The 19,521-nt window shown below is 39.7% G+C and overlaps 1 protein-coding gene across 4 annotated transcripts in view; it reads right to left on the bottom strand.

Moving 5' to 3' along the window:
- The window catches only part of LOC146000385 (uncharacterized), an 891,759-nt gene that overhangs the window by 148,162 nt on the left and 724,076 nt on the right, over nt 1-19,521 (bottom strand). For all 4 annotated transcript variants that reach the window (XM_083137967.1, XM_083137965.1, XM_083137966.1 and 1 more), the window contains exon 5: nt 18,873-18,982. In XM_083137967.1, the coding sequence (XP_082994093.1) occupies nt 18,873-18,982 (110 nt within the window). The remainder of the gene's footprint in view (nt 1-18,872; nt 18,983-19,521) is intronic.

Here is a 19,521-nt window from a genome sequence, read left to right as displayed (position 1 = left end):
ACGGTTCAACGTTAGTGTTTTGTATATTTTGTACACAAAATGTTTGCTATTTTGTCTATAAAAATTATAAACTAAGAGAATTTAATTGTGTTTAGCCTTTAGGTATTACATTTCCTTTTGTATGAGCTTCATTCACCTCATCAGTACATACCTGTATATTTTGTTTCCTTTCTTAGAGCATAATAAACAGTATTAAATGATTACGAGATTAATGTACTTTCATCAAAAGTGATTCTGATATTTACAAAATCCTTATGTACATTATTCTATAAATTATTTATTTAAATCTTCATTTAAATCAGCCTAATTTAAATCAATCCCAACTTGGCTCAGGATACGTCGAGATCTATGGGTTAGGTTTCACGATGAAGGTGTATGCACAGCTTCCTAGCATTACGACTGTGGTAGGCCCCAAAAAGGTCATTTCTAGGGACATTGGACAAGACGAGACAAAATGGCGGAAGGTGAGAGCTCATTTAGAGCGGAGTGAGGGGGGATAGACACGTCATGTAGCATGTACCACGTACGTCACACAGTACGTACTGCAGTGGCAATTTCCCCCGCTCGGTGAGGGCAAAAAAAAACATCTTTTCTCTTCATTCGCCGTTGACGCGTCTAATTTGATGCCGTTGCCGGCTGACAGCCGTTCCCATGGGTGCGAGAGAGAAGCCCCCTCTGCATAAATGACACGCCGCTTGTCATTGCGGCAAATGAATCACGGGACAACCTCTGAAACAGAAAAGGACATTGTTATTCTGCATTCAGTAAACCGTGAAGAGTAGGGCCTTGTCTTGTTGTCAGGGCTTATAACGTGCTCCTATTGCCTCCATTGTTATGTTCCGATAGTTCATATTTGCAGGGGTTTATTCAGAATTTTCCATCGGGGGTGTGAGGGAGGCCCATTGCAATATGCCGTATAGGTATATGGGGGTTGGATGTGGAGGTACGGCCTATATGCGTTATATGAGTTAGAGGTGTGTGGATATATGACTGCATATTTGGATACAAGGAAGAAATTTACATGGTATAATAAAAAAAAAGTAAAGTGTTCCCCTGTGCATAGCACCACGCCATGAAGGCGTATAGGGGGTGTGGGGGTAACGCCCCACACTTTCTTGATCCGGTCGTGAGTGGGGGTGATGTGATCAGCATCACGCCCCTGACCGCCTTTACCCCCCCCCCCAGGGTTTCCCCCAGGTACCCATGTTATTCGACGCTGGGTGGGCGCCGGGGCCGCTTCCAAGCCTACATAATTTTCTTGATGAAGTTACTGTGAATCGCTTACTTTGGAAAAAGAGTAATTTTTCAAACACTGGTGATGCATGTTCCAAGTAACACGCACTCTGCGAATGAAGTCTTTTGCTTTGGGGGGGATGCCACTCAGTGGCGTATTTGTGATTTCATTTCGGAGGGTAGATATTTTGGAGGTATGCAAATTTGTATGTGTTACCAGCCAGGAAAATACACTAGAGGGGGATAAAAACATCCCTCGCAGGGATAAAAGAAAAAAAAATTGCATGGAATGAAGTTATTTGTGGGCGGAAATCCCCCGCACCCTTCCCCCGTTAATTCGCACACTGATAACATGTAACACCGGGAGGCTGATCTATATGTTCCTATCGGCTACAATCTGGCTAGCAGTGTGCGAAAAGATGCAATCATACTATTAATTCGGTATTTGAATCTGCTGTGTGGGAAAGGACATAATGATCACAATATATATTGCATATTTGAATCTGTTGTGTGGGAAAGGACAGAATGATCATGATACATATTGCTTATTTGAATCTGCTGTGTGGGAAAGGGCAGAATTATCATGATACATATTGCTTATTTGAATCTGCTGTGTGGGAAAGGACAGAATGATCATGATACATATTGCTTATTTGAATCTGCTGTGTGCGAAAGGACAGAATGATCATAATATATGTTATATACAGGGAGTCCATAAAGTCCTTCAAGAAACTAAAACTCTATAACTTAGAAACTATTAAGTTTATTTAATAGTTTAATAGTTAAGTTTATTGTGTGTACTTACAGCAAGGTTCAAAATTTGTTTCTGCTTGTTAACGTTCATCGCCAAACCTCCAATTGTGCACCATTCACGTCCAAACACTGTTTCAGTCTTTTTGCGAAACCGAGAATTGCGTGCTGATGGTGCTCGGCTGGGATATTCAGAATCACATCACTTAATTTGTCCTTCAGGTCGTCCAGACTAGCTGGTTCCTGTGAATACGCCTCGGTCTTTACATGTCCCCAGTAATCGAAAGGTGTCAAGTCTGGTGATCTTGTAGGCCAAGGTGTGTGTCCTCCTCGGCCAATCCATCTCTCCTGATTCACAAAATTCCATTCTCATGTCACAGTCTTCGTCTATCAGCTCGTGTACAAATTTTAACTTGTAGGGCCGGGCCTTCACATTCTTGCGTACGATCTTGTGTAACGTTGACTTCGGTATTCCCAGTTCCAAGGATCTTCGTTTAAGCGATTTCATTGGCCTCCGGCCCACGCTGTCTTGCACTGTCTGAATCGTATCGTCACTCGTTCCTGGCCTTCCACACACTTCCCGTTGCCTTGAACTTTTCATACCATCTCTTGATACTTGTGTCTGCTGGGGGTGGTTTCCCATACGTTGTTTGGAACTTTCTCCGCACTGAAAACCACAGCACACACTGTGTTTTTTCCTGGATGGACGCCATCTCAAGTCACGTGATCACCAGTGCAAGCGTCATTGAGCAGTGTGGCCAGAACAAAACTTTAAACTTCCTTCTTCTCACCATAGTTTCCTGCAGCACTTTATGGACTCCCTGTATTTGAATCTGCTGTGTGGGAAAGGACAAAACGATCATACTATATGTTACATATTTGGATCTGCTTTGTGGGGAAGGACAGAAGGATCATAATATATATACTGCGTTTTTGGATTTGCTATGTGGGAAAGGACAGAATGACCATAATATGTATTGCGTATTTGAATATGCTGTGTGGGAGAGGACAAAATGATCATAATATGTGTTACATATTTGAATCTGTTGTGTGGGAAAGGACGCAATGATCACAATATGTATTGCGTATTTGAATCTGTTGTGTGGAAAAGGACAGAATGATCATAACATATGTTATATATTTGGATCTGCTGTGTGGGAAAGGACAAAATGATCATAATATATATATACACACTGCGTATTTGGATTTGCTATGTGGGAAAGGACAGAATGACCATAATATATATTGCGTATTTGAATATGCTGTGTGCTAGAGGACAAAATGATCATAATATGTGTTGCATATTTGAATCTGTTGTGTGGAAAAGGACAGAATGATCATAATGTATATTGCGTATTTCGATATGCTGTGTGGGAAAGGACAGAATGATCATAATATATACTGCGTATTTGGATTTGCTGTGTGGGAAAGGACAGAATGACCATGATATGTATTGCGTATTTGAATATGATGTGGGAGAGGACAAAATGATCATAATATGTGTTGCATATTTGAATCTGTTGTGTGGAAAAGGACAGAATGATCATAATATATATTGCGTATTTGGATCTGCTGTCTAGGAAAGGACAGAATGATTATACGGCGTTAGAAGTAACGCGTAACACAGAAAGGCTGATCGATCTGCTCCCATCCTCACCGGAGCAATAATCTGGCCTGCAGTGCGGAAAAGGATAGAATGATCTCCGGGATCATTAAATTGAGCAGAGTTCTCTCTCCCCTCTCCCCCCTCTCTCTAGGCAGAATCGAGATGCAGAACTAACTGGGAGGAAGAGGAAAAAAAAGACATAACCATGGAATGAAATTCAATATTAGCTTTGCTGGGAAAAAATGAAGGAGTTCTCCTCCAGGCCAACTGCTGAGTCGAGGAAATTCCCCGTTTAAGAAGGCAAGGGGGGAGGAAGATGCCGCAGCGCAGCAACTGCGATCTATTACGGGAATTACGTCCTAAAACTGATGATACCGAAAGGAAATGGGAATTGAACGTGATCGATTGAAAAGCGAGATTGTTAGGCTTCGCGTTCAAACATTCGTATGTATTGAAGTTCTTTTCAAATGTTACATTCTAACGCTCAATGCACTGCGAAAACTACAACTGGTAAGGAACTTGTTAAGATTTGAACTTCGATGTTACATAACGGAATGAAAGAAGATGCTCATAATACATTTAGAGGTAGCAACAGGGTAGTGGTAGCGCTGTTGCTACCCAATCAAGGAATCTCAGGTTCGGTTCAAGGTGGAGATGGTTCGGCTTCTATTTTAAACCATAGGCCCTGGCTGATTAGCTTACTTCAGGTGGTGAAAAAAGTGTACCATTCCAGAAACACCAAAATGTCAACCTCCCTTCCAAGTAGTACACTCTGGATTGTGTTTTGCAGACTAGTGATGCTCTGACGTCTCGACTCACAGCCAGTATGATCCTCCGTGGGACTCGTCTTGTGTCGTCCCTATATATTTGTGATGGTCCTTTCATTATTTTCATCTTATCACTATTTATTCCCATCTTCGCGATTAGCCGAAAGTAGAGGAAAAGCTAAGTAAAATAAATCAAATTAATCAAATGAAATCTATCTGAGCATAAGGTGGGCTTAAATGCAATTTGTCCAACTTAGAACTGGTAAGAACATAGTTTTCGTTTTAAGTTCATATTATAGCTTATTTATGGCACTTGGCTATTTTATTTGTAAATTGCGATCTTTGGAAGGACCAGTTTGCACCGCAGTTACAAGGAAGAGGTACATTTTAGCGATAGTAACTAGTTTCAGATATCATAAGCGTCATCTTTACTAAGAGTTGTAATGAGACCAACAACCATGAGAGAAATCTTCACCGTTTTAGTCGCCTCGTAATCAAAGGGTCCAGGGTTTGATACCCGGTGAAGCCACATAGTGGTTCGAATCCCAAATTAAACTGTAGGTCCAGTTCCGATTCGTCTTCTGTGCATAAAAGTGGACTTAAAACAAGAATTCAAACTCAAATTGACCATTTTAATATACAGGGTGTATCATAATAGAATAAACAACTTTAAGAATTCATTTCGACTAAACTATATGGAATACAATTATAATTTTAGTGTATCAATCAATAAGACTTCAAGTTTCTATGAATGTATAGGGCTAAAAATGTTCAATGTGGCTTCCACACATCCAATCGAAATTCTAGTTCCTGCCACACTTTTCCCAAGAACTCCTCGTCTATTAAAGCAATGGTGTTTCTTATTCTCTCCTTTAGCTGTTGCACATTCTGCGGCATAGATGGCGCATAGACGTTCTCTTTCACAAAGCACCAAATTCAGAAGTCTAGGGGACTAAAGTGTTGGGAACTTTAAGACAGCCTGCTTTCTATGCTCCTGTGGAAGTTGTCATTTTCTTTAACACTACACCTGCGCCACAGTGACCGTGTTTACAAATGTCTTGCGCATGAAAACAAAACTTGAAGATTATCTCATTGTTACACAACAAACCTCATTGTTGTTAATAAATCTGATTAGTTGTTTACTCTATTATGATACATGCTGTATATTAATTCGATCTCCAATTTGAATATTTTAGACGATAGTGGACATTTGCGAGTGAGGAGAGGAGAAGGGGGGTTCGAACACGTCACTGAAAAATGGCACAGAGCAGCAATGAGCCCAGAGCCTCCACGTGACGTGGAAGTTCTTCCAAAGCCGCTCTATTAAAATGCTATGTATATGGTCTTCCGCTTCCCTCTCGATCTGTTGGTTTAGCAGATTTTTGGCTGCTGCCACTGACATTCTGGACCGGCTCCAACTTACCCTGAAAACACTTCCCATACATCCTCCCTATTGCTTCTGAAGGAAAATATAAATTACACAGTTTCTCGCTTTGAAACCCCCTGTGCCGTGCGGTGTGGGGAGGAAGAGGCTTATCGACCATTTAAGAGCCACTTCCTGCGATTATTCGGGCATCGTTGTAATCTGCTTCTCGAACAAGTGTTTTCCTTTCTTCAAGTGTACGAAAGATTGTCCTTTTGGTTCCCGATTCACCTATATTTTCCCTTAACAATGTGTTTGTGTAATAAGCAAGGCCTTGAAGTTAAAGAAAACTCATAGTTTTTCTGAACCTTAAAGCCACCTCCATGGTCAGCACGGTGAGCTAAGGCACCAGGGATCCCGGGTTGGAATCTCAGCCTGGACGTGGATGTTCGTTGTGAGAGACCCTTCGTCAATTTTATCATTACTCGCCCTCATCGTCGCGACTGGCCACAAGCGGCAGAAAAGCTAAGCTAAATAATAAAAATAAGAACATTGAAACCTTGAAGACTACACCAAACATAATAGTAATTAGTCTCCAGTCAGATGATCTTCGTTCAAGGAATTCAACTTCCACGTAAAACACCACGGAAAAATTCGTTTCTGGAGGCCGACGAGGCTCTGGCGTCCAGACAAATATAATGGTCTGTAAGGCTGTGCGTTGCCCTGTGTTTTGCCCTTATAATGTACTGATCGTCCCTTTAAAGCCCTCAGCTCTTACCTTTAGGTAGGTAATTAGTCTTAAGAGTCACGTTTTGATTTAAGGGCCTTGACCCTGTATAATGTGACGGCGGTAAATGGTCCAAGTGCTGAGGAACACAAGATTTTCATTTCAATCTATCAATTAATGTCCATTAAAGAAAAAACAAAGAATAATGTTTTTCATTTCTTGAGACTCATTTTGGGCTTAGGGGTAAATTACCAACATTTGTCAGGTATTTCACACATTTTTATCATTTTTGATATTTCTTAATAACTGCAATTTCCTCATTGAGCGGCCATTTTGTGTATTTTAGACGTAATGCTATTGCCAAAATTCTGCCACAAAAGCTCTCCTGAAACACAATTAATACTTGTTTTGAAATTAGTATACCCACCAAGAAACCAAACACCTAAAATGACGTCTTCTTCCTGACCAATATCATTGCTTAAGTTTGTTGTTTTAATTGCATGTTAATATTATAATTAATTACGGCACATTAATAGATATAATCTGATACGCATGCAATATAAATATAATGGAGGTATAAACCATAAAATTTTTGTAGAATTGCAATCGCCCTCCATTCTAACATCCTTTTCCATTCTTCTCTGCCACACCTCTATCCACTGCTTGTAGGGTTCTTCTGGGATGTTCCGCAGCTCCGTCCTTATGGCCCTTTTGATGGCCTCCACGCCTTCAAAAGGGGTTCCCTTGATAATCCCCTTCAGCTTGGGGAATAAAAAAAGTCACAGGGGGCAAGATCAGGGAAATAGGGAGGTTGTTCCAGGACAGCGATGTTCCTCATGGCCAGGAACTGCCGGCTGCGGAGGGCGTTGTGACTTCGTGCGTTGTCCTGATGTAGCAGCCAAGATTTGTCTGTGCACAACTCCCGTCTCTTCTCGCTTCTCGCGCACTGAGCGAAGCAAACGTTGCAGGATCTCTTTGTAGACTTGCTGATTGATCGTCTGGCCCTGTGGCAAGAACTCGCACATCGAAAAACGTGATCAGCGTGACTTCCACTGACAACTCTGGGTCGTATTCAAAAATCCATGTCTCATCATCACTTCCTCGCGCCCCTCTTTGAACCCCTTTTGCCACTCAAAGACACGTGTGAGTAACATGGTGTTATCTCCATACGCTTGCTGAAGCATTTGAAGTGCTCCTGAAGGACTTGTCCCCAACCGGACCAAAAATTTCATGTTGATTTGATTTGATTTGATTTAGTTTATTTTACTTCGAGTTTTGTGCCTCTTGGCTAATTTGCGAAGATGGGGATGAGTGATGAAATGATGAATGGACATTCACAAACAACCAAGCCCGACCGGGATTCGAACCCGGGACCCTTGGCGTCGTTATGTTGATTCGTTGCTTTATGTTCATGGTTAGTTCCTCAGTTCTCACAGATGAACGACGTGCAAGGACAAAGGTGTAAAGAAAAGCATGTTAAAGAAAATCTAATGGTTGCAGAAAGCTGAGATTACAGTCATATACTACCAAGACATCATATTACTTGATTACATAATATGCTTATCCATGTTTCGCCTATAGCCCACACAACAGACCCAGTACCGTTACTTTTCAGACAAACCTCGTACACCTGACTTCATTTTCCAGACTAACAAGGCTCTGGCGTGCGGACTCTCAGCCAGTATAATGCTGCGGGACTTGTCCCTCTGAATTTGCTATTATCCTTAATCAATTTAATTTAATCACCTTTCTTCCTCATCTTCATTATTAGCCAATAGTAGAAGAAAAGCGAAGGAAAAATAAATCAAATCAATCATATTCTATTGATTAGTTGAAGCTGACTTTTGTTTGATCAGCCGTTCCCTAAGCGAGTTTGCAGTTCATGGATGAATATACAGGTAATATAATTAAGCTTTGTTTCCATATCAAAAACACGAAAGTTTCTGACCAAGGCAGTATATTAAGATTTAGAAACACTTTACATGTAACGTTCTTCCTCAGACGAAGAACTACACTAAGATGATTTTAGTTTCGTTCATCGTCTGAGGAAGACCCTAAAAGAGGGTAGAAACGTAACATGTAAAGTCTTTCTAAATCTTAACAAACTGCCTTGGTCAGCCACATTAGTGTTTATAAATATACAGGATATAAAAAAAAATCCGTGAAAGTACAAAGCGATGCTCCATGAAGAATTTCGACTGCGAGTTATTTGCTTTTGAAAAGCAACATTCCCAACACAGCATTAAAGGTAGCAGACGCCTTTTAGGATTGCATATTCCGGAAGTAAGAAGAAGAAATTAAATCGTTGCTTCCAATGACGTAATTCCGAAATCACAGAGGGAACTGCCTCTGAGAGCCCTAAGCTGGATCCACGATAAAGCGGGTGCCCGACCCTGTGGCCGAGCGGTTAGCACATCGCGCTGCGACGCCAAGGGTCCCGGGTTCGAATCCCGGTCGGGCTTGGTTGTTTGTGAATGTCCATTCATCAATTTCATCCTTTCATCACTCATCCTCATCTTCGCAAATTAGCCAAGAGGCACAAAACGCGAAGTAAAATAAACTAAATCAATCAATCAATCAATCAACGATAAAGCGGGCAACGCACAAAATTAATCCCGAGAAACTTTTGTCATTTTCTGCGCCTCCTTCTATTTCCAGACAATTTAGAAGTTGTCTTCCTGCTTAACTTCCAGACACCCCAGAGTTTCTAGGCTCCAATCGATGCCCTCCATGTTATGTCATTATCTGCTTCTCGCAGCGTTATTTTCCAACAACGAAGACTTCATCCTGAAGTTTCTCTGAAAGGCCACGCCTCTGCAACGTCATTTGCTGTGTTCAACTGGTAGGTTGTTTTATTATTGTTATTCATTTTATTTCAAACCAGGGTCCTTAAAGGTTCAGGAATTTAAAATAAATGCAATTCCGGTCCAGGAGAGAAAATCAGCAAGCGTAAATGGGTTCTGGATCTTAAATATTTTTTTTTTATCTGTAAAGAATTTCAATTCGGTCCAGGAACCTTCTTCCGGATCAATTTAACTACGGTCCAGGAACCTTATTTTTCAGGCTGAATTTAAATACGGTCCAGTAAGCTTTTTTCAAATGTAACGATACGCAATGTGGACCGAATTTAAATTGTGCGAGAAAAAGGGTTATGGTCCTGCAGCGGAACCCAATTAGAACCCATTAGAATTTATTGGTTCCTAGACTTTTAACAACCCTGTTTCAAGCAGTGTTTATAGTGCGGTACACAGAAAATGTGATGCAAGGTGAAATTCAGACGAGAGTCAAATATTACTCCTAAGTCCCTTACATAGTCAACATTTTCGATTTAGAAATTATTTATAAAATATTTGAAAAAAATCTGGTGCGATTGGCTAACAAACGTTCAGTGTTTGGGTTTATCTTTTATTCAAATTGAACCCATTAAGTGATAAAGGGGTGTAAAAAGCTCCTTGAGAAAAGTTAAATGGGTAAAGGTTATAATGGTACCCGCACAGAACAAACACAAAGCATTAAAAGGGTAAGGACATACTAAAAAGTTTCTCAGACCGTGGAAGAGACCCGCTCGTCTCGAGAAAGCTAAAAACATTTGTTAAAACACTAACGTCATCAGCCAACAGGGATGATAAACAGTTTGGAAGATTAAGCGTCTGTCTGAGGACAGTCAAATCGGCACATTCGATGAGAATATGTTGAACACTTAAAATGACAGTACAGACACGACACATTGGAGAGTCCAGCCCTTGAAGCAAGTGACCATGTGTGAGACGGCATTACATTTGATGTTAGAAAACTACAAATACTGGGCCTCCCCGTTGACGTAGTCGTAACGTCGTCCCTTGTAATCAAGGTGTCTCGGGTGCGATACCCAGTGGAGGCACATTGCACAGTGGTTCGGATCGCACATTAAACTGTAGGTCCAGTTCAGATTAGCCTATCATTGCACAAAGTGGACTTAACACTAAAAAGAAATTTTTAAAAAAATTCAAAGAAACAATGCTACAGATATATTTATGGTATTTGAAGAAATTCCAGTGGGGAGAGGGGAGTGAAATTCCAGTAATTATTGTTGAATCATTGGCATATTATGAGTTTACCTCCCTCCAAGTGCAAAATTTAGGAACCAGAGGGAGGGGATGCAGGAATCAGAGGTGAATTTACATGGTTACATATTTAGTAAGGGTGATATGTTCGTGATATATTATGATTGGGACTGTGACAGACTGACCTTATACGTCTGTCGATTGGACACGTTGTATCTCGTCATCCCTGCCAGCCCTCAGACTGAGGGTATGTTTTCCCAGTTCTGAATGGTGCATTCCACAAAGCAGAAAGGTTACTCCAAGTCAATCGGGAATCATAGAATGAATTTCCAAATTTTGACAAAGTTTCATCCAAATCTCTCATTATATGCATTCATGTTTTGAGGAAACTGATTAAAGGAAGGCACTTCCTTAGTACGTTTGGCCATTTTACGTGATTCAGTGTATCACAACCATTCCTATTAAGCGAACTTTCATTTTTCCAAGACATACGATAGTAAACTTTCTCTTTACTTACTTATCCAGCACTACAGTTCTGGATGAACCTTGGCCTTGTGACGGTCCAGTGGATCCTCACAATATAATTAATTATATGTTTATTGAAATTATTAATTTCATATTATAAAAATCACTTTATATTAACGTTTAAAAAAATGTATAATTATTACTTTGTACAACGTTAATTATGTTTTATGTTATTTATTGCACTATACGCTGTATAAACGAGATATTTGGAATTCTAACGTTGCTATAGCAACGAGAATCAATAGTCATTATGTGGTAATGTGTGTGACAAAAAAATGGAAATATAGGTAATAGTGAACTGCATATTGCTCAGTTATTTCACTAATAGAATAGACCCATAGAAGTTGTATCTTCACCTTCGTGTTTTAGTTTCAAATATTTATGAACGAAATGTAATCGTGCAAATGATTGACTTGTGAGCGTCACAGCCTCCCCAATTACAGTTCTCCATTCTTCTCGATCCTTTTCATCATTTCTCCAATTTCTAACTCCTAGGGTTTTCAGATCAATCTCCACTTCCTCTAGACAGCGGTTTCGTGGTCTTCCTCTTCTTCTTCTCCCTTCCATCTTGGCATCCTTCCTTCTTGCATTCTCTCAATATCCAATTCATCTTAATATATTCGATTGTACAAATATCACTATATCTTTCATTTCTCATATATTGTCTATTTTCATATTCTCCAGATATTTCCCTCTTTGACAGGTCCAAAAATTGTTCGTACTATTTTCCTTTCGAATACATGTAGTTTGTTGGCATCTTCGACACTAATATTCCAACTTTCTGAGCAATATACTACCACTGGTCTACCAACTTTATCTTTATGTTAGGCTATTTTAGAATTGGATATCGTTCCTTGTTCCTGCCAGCTTGGTTGTTGGGTGAGCATACATTATCCAATTACATGATACTGGTTCACACCATGAAGTAAACCCAAACATGAGAAAACACAATTTATTTGACACTTATTTTGTTGTTTTTATGATTTAGGGCATATGTATGGTAATTTTAGGTCATAAGTACATTTTTATTTTGTATGCTTTTGGGATTTTCATGTCACAAATATTCTAGCTCTATTCATTATTAAATTAACCAAAATGTATTATGCAAACTCAAGTTTTGTACAGTTTAATTTGTCATCTGTGTTAATTCTACTGTATGTTCAGATAGGATAATGGGGACTACAGTTTGAATTTCGATCACTGTTTGATGTGGCTCCACCGGGGATTGAACCCGGACCCTTTCTAAACCGATATCTACACACTTACAGCTCCCACCAATTAAACATACATGCGTGTGAATGGTGGGAGGAGTTACATAGAGGAGTTATATAAATATAATCATCTTGCAAAGAAAGCAATGAAGCATAAAAACATCTGAAGCACAACTTCGTGACAATAAAGAACATATTTAATGAGATATCATTTGTTTTTAAAATTTCATACCGAGAGAAGGTTCGAGAAGCCCAGTTTTCAGTTCTTTGTCCTCATTTGCCCGGCTGAATAGGTAATGCGGCTAAGTCCCTCTTAACAAATGTACAAAAGAAAAAGCTAACTTTTAGAGGCAAAGAAGAAATTGAATTCTTTTGATTTTTTTTTTTCATATTAGTAACGAAACAAAAGAGAGACGTTCTCATAACAACTGAAAGGAGTTTGATATGCAAATTTCTTTTAAACCGAATAACTCAGGCAACAAAAGACCTAATTAAGACGGAATAATTCCCATTTCTTTCAAAGGCTTGGAAAAGCTACGATGCAAGAATTCAAGGGAAAAGACTCAATTATTATGGCGGACAGCCACAACAAGCAGTTCATTTGATAGTTACTACGGTACTTGTTATGTTAAAACTATTGGTACATACAAAGAAAACATTATAACAATACACATCACTGTCCCCTTGGACAATTTGTATGATTGTCACTTGTAATAATCGCCTAATTATGATGACGTCACATTCTATTGACACACCTTAATTTAACCGGTTGATTGTCACGGTAATTACCATGAATTTTATGATGATCGAAAATAGAAATCAGGAAGTTATTAATGAAAGAATTGCGTATTATAAAGATGAAAAATAGTGAATCGGGAAAATATAATAAAGCTATTTAAATTCCTTAAAAAACTGATTTGTTTTTATTAAGTAAGGGTATGGCATCTTGTTTATATCGTGGAGCTTTTTAAAAAAAACTACTAATGACGTTCCTTTAAAACAATGTTTCCTTTTATTTTATCCGCCATTACTTAATCTCATACAGTAATCACTTCTAAAGTCTTCCCCAGTACATAGATAATATACAGGGTGTCTCATAAGTAATAGCGAAAACTGACACAGGTGAAAGTACACGATAATAGAAGCAAAAAAGTTTCTGTAAACATGGGTCTGCAAATGAGCCGTTTTTGAGATAATCACGAATGTGTGATTACAAGCCGCCACTGACTTCATTGTTTGTAAACATCGTCCTAGTTGGTAAAATGCTAATAATACAGTAAGAAAAGTGGCTCCCACAGTACGATTAGACTGTGTACTGATTGTATCCATCCTGTTTGATTACAACGCCACCTCTCGGAAATGTTCTGTTTTGTAAACAAAGAGCAAACCCCGGAACGCGCAAGGAGTAAATCACTCGGTGTTTACAAAATGGAATCAGTGACGACGTCTAACCACACATTCGCACACATTATTAGGATTTTGCCAACTAGGACGACATTTACAAACCCTGAAGTCAGTGGCGGCTTGTAATCACACATTCGCGATTATCTCGAAAACGGCTCGTTTGCAGACGCATGTTTACTGAGACTTTTTTGCTTCCATTATCGTGTAGTTTCACCTGTACCAGTTTGCGCTATTACTTTTAAGACACCCTGTATTTAGTTATTATATGTATAATCATCTATTCCTTGTATTAAATCATTTTCGCTCAAATTTTTGTGAGTATCCAATTATAGACATGCTGTCTACCATACCTCCTCCCTCACTATAATTTGTCTATGGAATCTCTGGAGTAATAGAACGAAAACAAGCCTCTGCGTGGGTAATGACTCGACAGGGCTCGACCAATGAACGCGTGAGAAGGAAAGTGAGTGCATGGAGGTGAAAACGCGGCTGCAGCTACCAGTTGTTTGCGTCAATGCGTACTGATTCGCCACGACCACTCGCTTTCTCCCCTTCTCTGCCGATATGCGCAGCGTCGCTCCACCGACTCCTGGGACAGACTGCAGAGGTTCATGTTCCTGTTCAGACGGTACCATTTCGCACATACAATGCAGATGGAAGTAACAAGTACATCTCTAAAAGTAATTCAGTTACTTAATTGAAGAAACAACTCACTCACAATTACTTTTACTTAAAGAGTAACCATAATTTAATTTTACACTCACTTTATGCCCAATGACTGCGTCAATATGTGCATTCCAGGAAAGCGGAATTTGCTATGATTGATCGTGTGATTTGTTGTTTTAAGTCCACTTTATGCACAGAGAGGATAATCCGGACTGAACCTACAGTTTAAAGTAGAATCCTCCTACCCACATGCCATGTGCCTCTACAGGGTATCAAACCCGGTTACCCTTGATTACAAGGCATTTGATATGAGAGGGGTTGTTTATATAATCGAAAATAACTCTTTAATTTATCTTCCTTTGCACATGCTACCTCAGATTATCATTAGTATTATTACTAGAATTAATAGTCGTTTTTGTAGTTTAAAGTTACCCTTATGTTAATAATATTGTTTTTTCTGTCTTTTTTTAAGCTGTGTCAGATTTTTACCTACACACAGTGAATATTTTTTCCACAGGAAAATCGATATACGTTCCTTTAATCTTGACACGGAAAGCGACACTTTGTAATAAGCGAAACGTAACTTCTTCCTTGTCTTCATAACAGAGACAAGACGCAAGTTTCAATTTTACTTCCTCTCTTTTCAAAGATTTTCCAAGTGAGAGGGCACACGTGGTTAAAAAGAAGGCAGTTTTAGCCTAGAAATTGTAGGGGGAAAGTAACTGCTAATTTCGTTGCCTACAAGTTACTGCAAATAAGAAATTTCGGTGCTGACGGGAGGTATAATAACTGTCTTGCGTTACCGAGAACGCACTACCTCCAAAAACTTGCTTGTAAGTAATCACTACTTGAGACTGAGAATTTACAAACTCCGATGAACCTGTATCAGACTTTGTCTAGGAAGCAAAACAATGAGCTGGCGGAACGGAAGTTTCTCGCCGTAGAGAAACGATGAATGGAATTACAAAGTACGAAAGTGTGGGAAGTGAATGCGGTAACATTTTAGGAAGCGAGATAGAAGAGGTGAGAATTTTCGAAGATGTACACTTAGGCTTGCTTTAGACGGAAGCATTTCGGTGTTTACAATTGAAACAACTAAAATATTCTTCCATGCGTGTACTGTATACGTTATAAAGCATGTATTTAAGCAGCGCCATTGCTTTGTACCTAAAACCGTTTTACGGGAAACGTTATTCCTCTCTGTTGAATTGTTATCTTCTTTTAAAAATGTGAAGTGATACATTATTACATCTCACGCGGCGGCCATTATATTTGCACCCGTGACCTAGAGGTCGCTTCTGATTTGTTATGCTACGAAAATAAGACCAATCCTATCCTTGAGAGATGCCATGAAATATGCATGGCATCTGAAATTCAAAAATTCTCTCATTCAAAATATTGGAAAAATACGACCCGGACGAAACATAATGAAACTACCACGGCCATAACAAAAAGAAATACACTACAGATACACGATCAGGGGCGCCGACTTGTCAAAATTATTGGGGAGGCTCTGATCACTGAAATAAATTAATGAATGACTCCCTCCCTCCCTTTTTAAGTTTTGGCCTCGGTGTTCGGAATCTCGTAAAAGCCCATGAATTCCTCAAAAATATCAAAATTTTCATCCACAGTTCGAATACAGAATGTCAATTGTTCACATTCCCGACTTTTAATATCTGCTACCACGGAACGCAAAACAGATCTCCCTAACATATCAACGATCTCGTTCTGAATGTCATGGGAGAGTCATTTGTAGCCCGAACGTCCCATCCACTCCAATAGTTCATGCACATCGTCTTTTGAAACTCTTTAGTAAAAATGTTAACCAGGGCCGGATTAAGACGAAATTGGGCCTGATGTTGCATACCGTCGATTTATTCTCTACAACTAACTTTCAAGGTGAAAAATTTACTACGTCGCACTTACCGAACAATAATAAAGTGGCAACAATCACCAAGGTATTGCAAAAACGCAGCTAAATTACTATGTAAACTGTTTAACGTAAAATTGATAGCATTAACTTGAAATCTTCGATGAACAATAAACACAACGACGTTATAGTTACTTCACAGCGCAAAGAATAATAGTAACTGTATAATAAGTAACGCTGTGTCTAGGCGTCCGAAATTGGGTCTCCAAATTTCATTCTAAGATTTATTTTCAGGTTAATATAGCAAAAGAAAACTGTTCGGCTTTCGGAAAATTCTCGTCTGTTTTCATCTGGGCCTATTTCAGGAATGGGCTTAATGCTGCAGCATCAATAGCACCCACCTTAATCCGGCCCTGATGTTAACAATACTCATATATACTTACAAGGGAGGTTATCTAAGTGTTCCCCTCCGATTTCCATGAAACTTCGCAGGTGTATAGAGGGGGCCAAAGGAAGAAATACATGTTTTTTTTTGTTTTGGGCTAAAAAACTGTTTGAGGAGGCAACCCCCCCTCAAATGTCAAGATGAGCACAAATTGAAGTGGGGATCTGACCCCTGTGTCCCCCTCCAACTTCCATGAAACGTGGCAGGTGTATAGAGGGACCCAAAGGAAGAAATACGTGTTTTTTTGTTTCAGCTCAAAAACGGTTTTAGGGGGCAAATGTCAAGATGAGGAAAAATTTAAGTGGGGATCTGACCCCGAAACCACGTAAATCTGGCGTAGGAAGAACACGCAAATATAATTGGAACACACACAGCACAGAACTGTAGGATTGTCGGTACCAAACGCAGTGCAATTGTAGAGAGATGCTGAATTCATAGACACCGTTGTTCCCGGATAGGCATGGGCATAACAATAGACGGACCAGAGCAGAGTAACGGAGCGTGGTTAGCCGAAACAAAACGTATTTCTTCCTTTGGGTCCCTCTATACACCTGCCAAGTTTCATGGAAATCGGAGGGGGACACAAGGGTCAGATCCCCACTTCAGTTTGTCCTCATCTTGATATTTGATGGGGGTTTGCCCCCTAAAACCATTTTCTAGCCGAAAAAAAATCGTATTTCTTCATTTGGACCCCTCTATACACCTGCCAAGATTTATGGGAATCGAGGGGGGGGACAGGGGTCAGATTCCACTTGAATTTGTCCTCATCTTGACATTTGAGGGGGGTTGCCCCCTAAACCTGTTTTTTTAGCCGAAACAAAAAAACGCGTATTTCTTCCATTGGGCACATGTATGCACCTGCCACGTTTCATGGAAATCTGAGGGAGACACTTAGATAACCTCCTTCATGTGTTTTGCTGTCTCTGGTCATAGCTCGCCCCCAAAGTTGATGGATTAGCGTTTCACCCCCCCCCCCCAGCGTTGATGGTCTAGAACATTTCAAATGTGTATTTAAAGTTAAATTCATGTGGCACAATTCAGAGTAAACTTTACAAGAGAAGCAAAGTAATACATTAGATCCTCTTAAGCAAATTATTAGGGGGGCTCTGCCCCCACATCGTTAACATTGGGGGGGGCCTCGAGCCCCCCCAAGCCCCATGGAGTCGGAGCCTATGTACACGATTAATGGTAGTAAATTACAATCAAGACACAAATGTATAACAAATCAAGAGCCAATATATTGTCATGTAATATATTGTATCAACATTATTGTATTTCATTGATTTTGTTTTATGTAATGTAATGTAGTAGTTAATTGTAGTTGTATATGTCCGGAAACATTGTCGATTAAACCTCCTTGCCACAGTTGCGGGAGGAAATGTAAAACTAACAGAAAAAAAAGCTACAATATTTTTCACTTCAGACGGTAGCATTTTGGTCATGGAAAAAATGCTCAGGAAAATGCTTTCGTCTAAAGCAGGCCTTGTCATATAAATTTGTCATGCCAGTTTCAACTCCGATATTAACTTAACTATTGCACGATTTTCCCCCTTTGCTGTTGCAGGTGACTTATTTAGATAATATCGCTTTTTCGTGTCGTTAAGTTACTCGGACAGGGAAGATGAGAATATGCAGGAACGAAATCAATAAATAAGGAAGTGAAAGAGAGCGAGCATGAGGTTCACTAAAGGTACCATTACAACATTTACCTACACTCTGTCTCGGGAATCTGTGGAGCAAGGCCACGCATGACGGTAGAGAAGAGGAGAAGGCGAGTAGGCCGAACACAGTAGTGCGCACTGCTGCAAACGGCTGGTAGCTGCATGCGTGTTTTCCCCTCCATTCCCTAACTTCCCCTCTCACGCGTCCATTCGTTGAGTCCAACTTGCGCAGAAGACTTGTTTTCGTTTGCTTACTCCGGAGATTTCATGGACAGAGTGTAGTAGAACGAAATGGTAGAAATGTTGCACGTGCTTAGAATAGGACACGAAGACGAAGCAACATATTTTATGAATCACATTAATGTCGGTAATTCACTTCTGTATTTCACAGTGGCCTAAATTCTAAAAGTAATATTTAAAATATGGAACAAAAACATTAAGTAAGTAAATTTAGGTTAAGTACAAATATTTAAAAACCATAAGAACATAAGGCAAGAGTAATTATCACATTTTCCAGAACGCTCATAATTCCAGCTTCCCTGTAGCACCCACACTTGTTCTGCCAAAGAACACCAAGTCAAGAAATTCAGGTACTCACTTGGCACTGCTGCGGTCCCTGGCGGTTGGGTGAGGAAGCTTTAGGCCGTGGTTTCTTCACCGCCAGTTTCGCAGTGTCAGTCCCCTTCTCCTCTTCGGTGCTGCTGCCAACTACAGGGAAGAAACAGAACTATTAGACACGGAAGTTTTTCCCTTTCCAACAATTTTACATATAAGTTCAAAGACAAAGTGACGTAATAGTCCAGGATCCACAATACAATGAAGGGAGTTTGTTTGCATGTGTGTGCATGAGTATCGGTACTTCAACCATTTCTTGGGTGGAAAGTACAGTCACGGACACTTCTGGGTTGCAAAAACCCTGTTGGCTTTTAATGATATGTTACAACCCAGAAGTGCCCGTGACTGTACAATCATGAGAGTTCGCCCTCTAGATGGCAGACATTACATAGAATGGATATCTTCCTGTCGAAATAGTCTTGAGTTCAATAATTTCAAAAAATGTCATTGCCTTTACTGCAAAGAAAATACATTTTCTACAGACAGCATTTTAAATATGGTGGATAATGTTGTGGATGTGCTTAAATTCATGTATAATATTTACGCACTGTTGAAATATTTATTTTTAAATAAATCTAATGTTATTGGATTGTTGTACATACGTTTTTAGCTGTGAATAGGATTTTCTTATG

Source organism: Lepisma saccharinum, chromosome 16 (genome assembly GCF_977018435.1).
Source record: "Lepisma saccharinum chromosome 16, izLepSacc3.1, whole genome shotgun sequence".
Taxonomy (NCBI): Eukaryota; Metazoa; Arthropoda; class Insecta; order Zygentoma; family Lepismatidae; genus Lepisma; species Lepisma saccharinum.
Note: the sequence above shows the minus strand (reverse complement) of the source record. Positions and strands in the feature narration are given on the sequence as shown.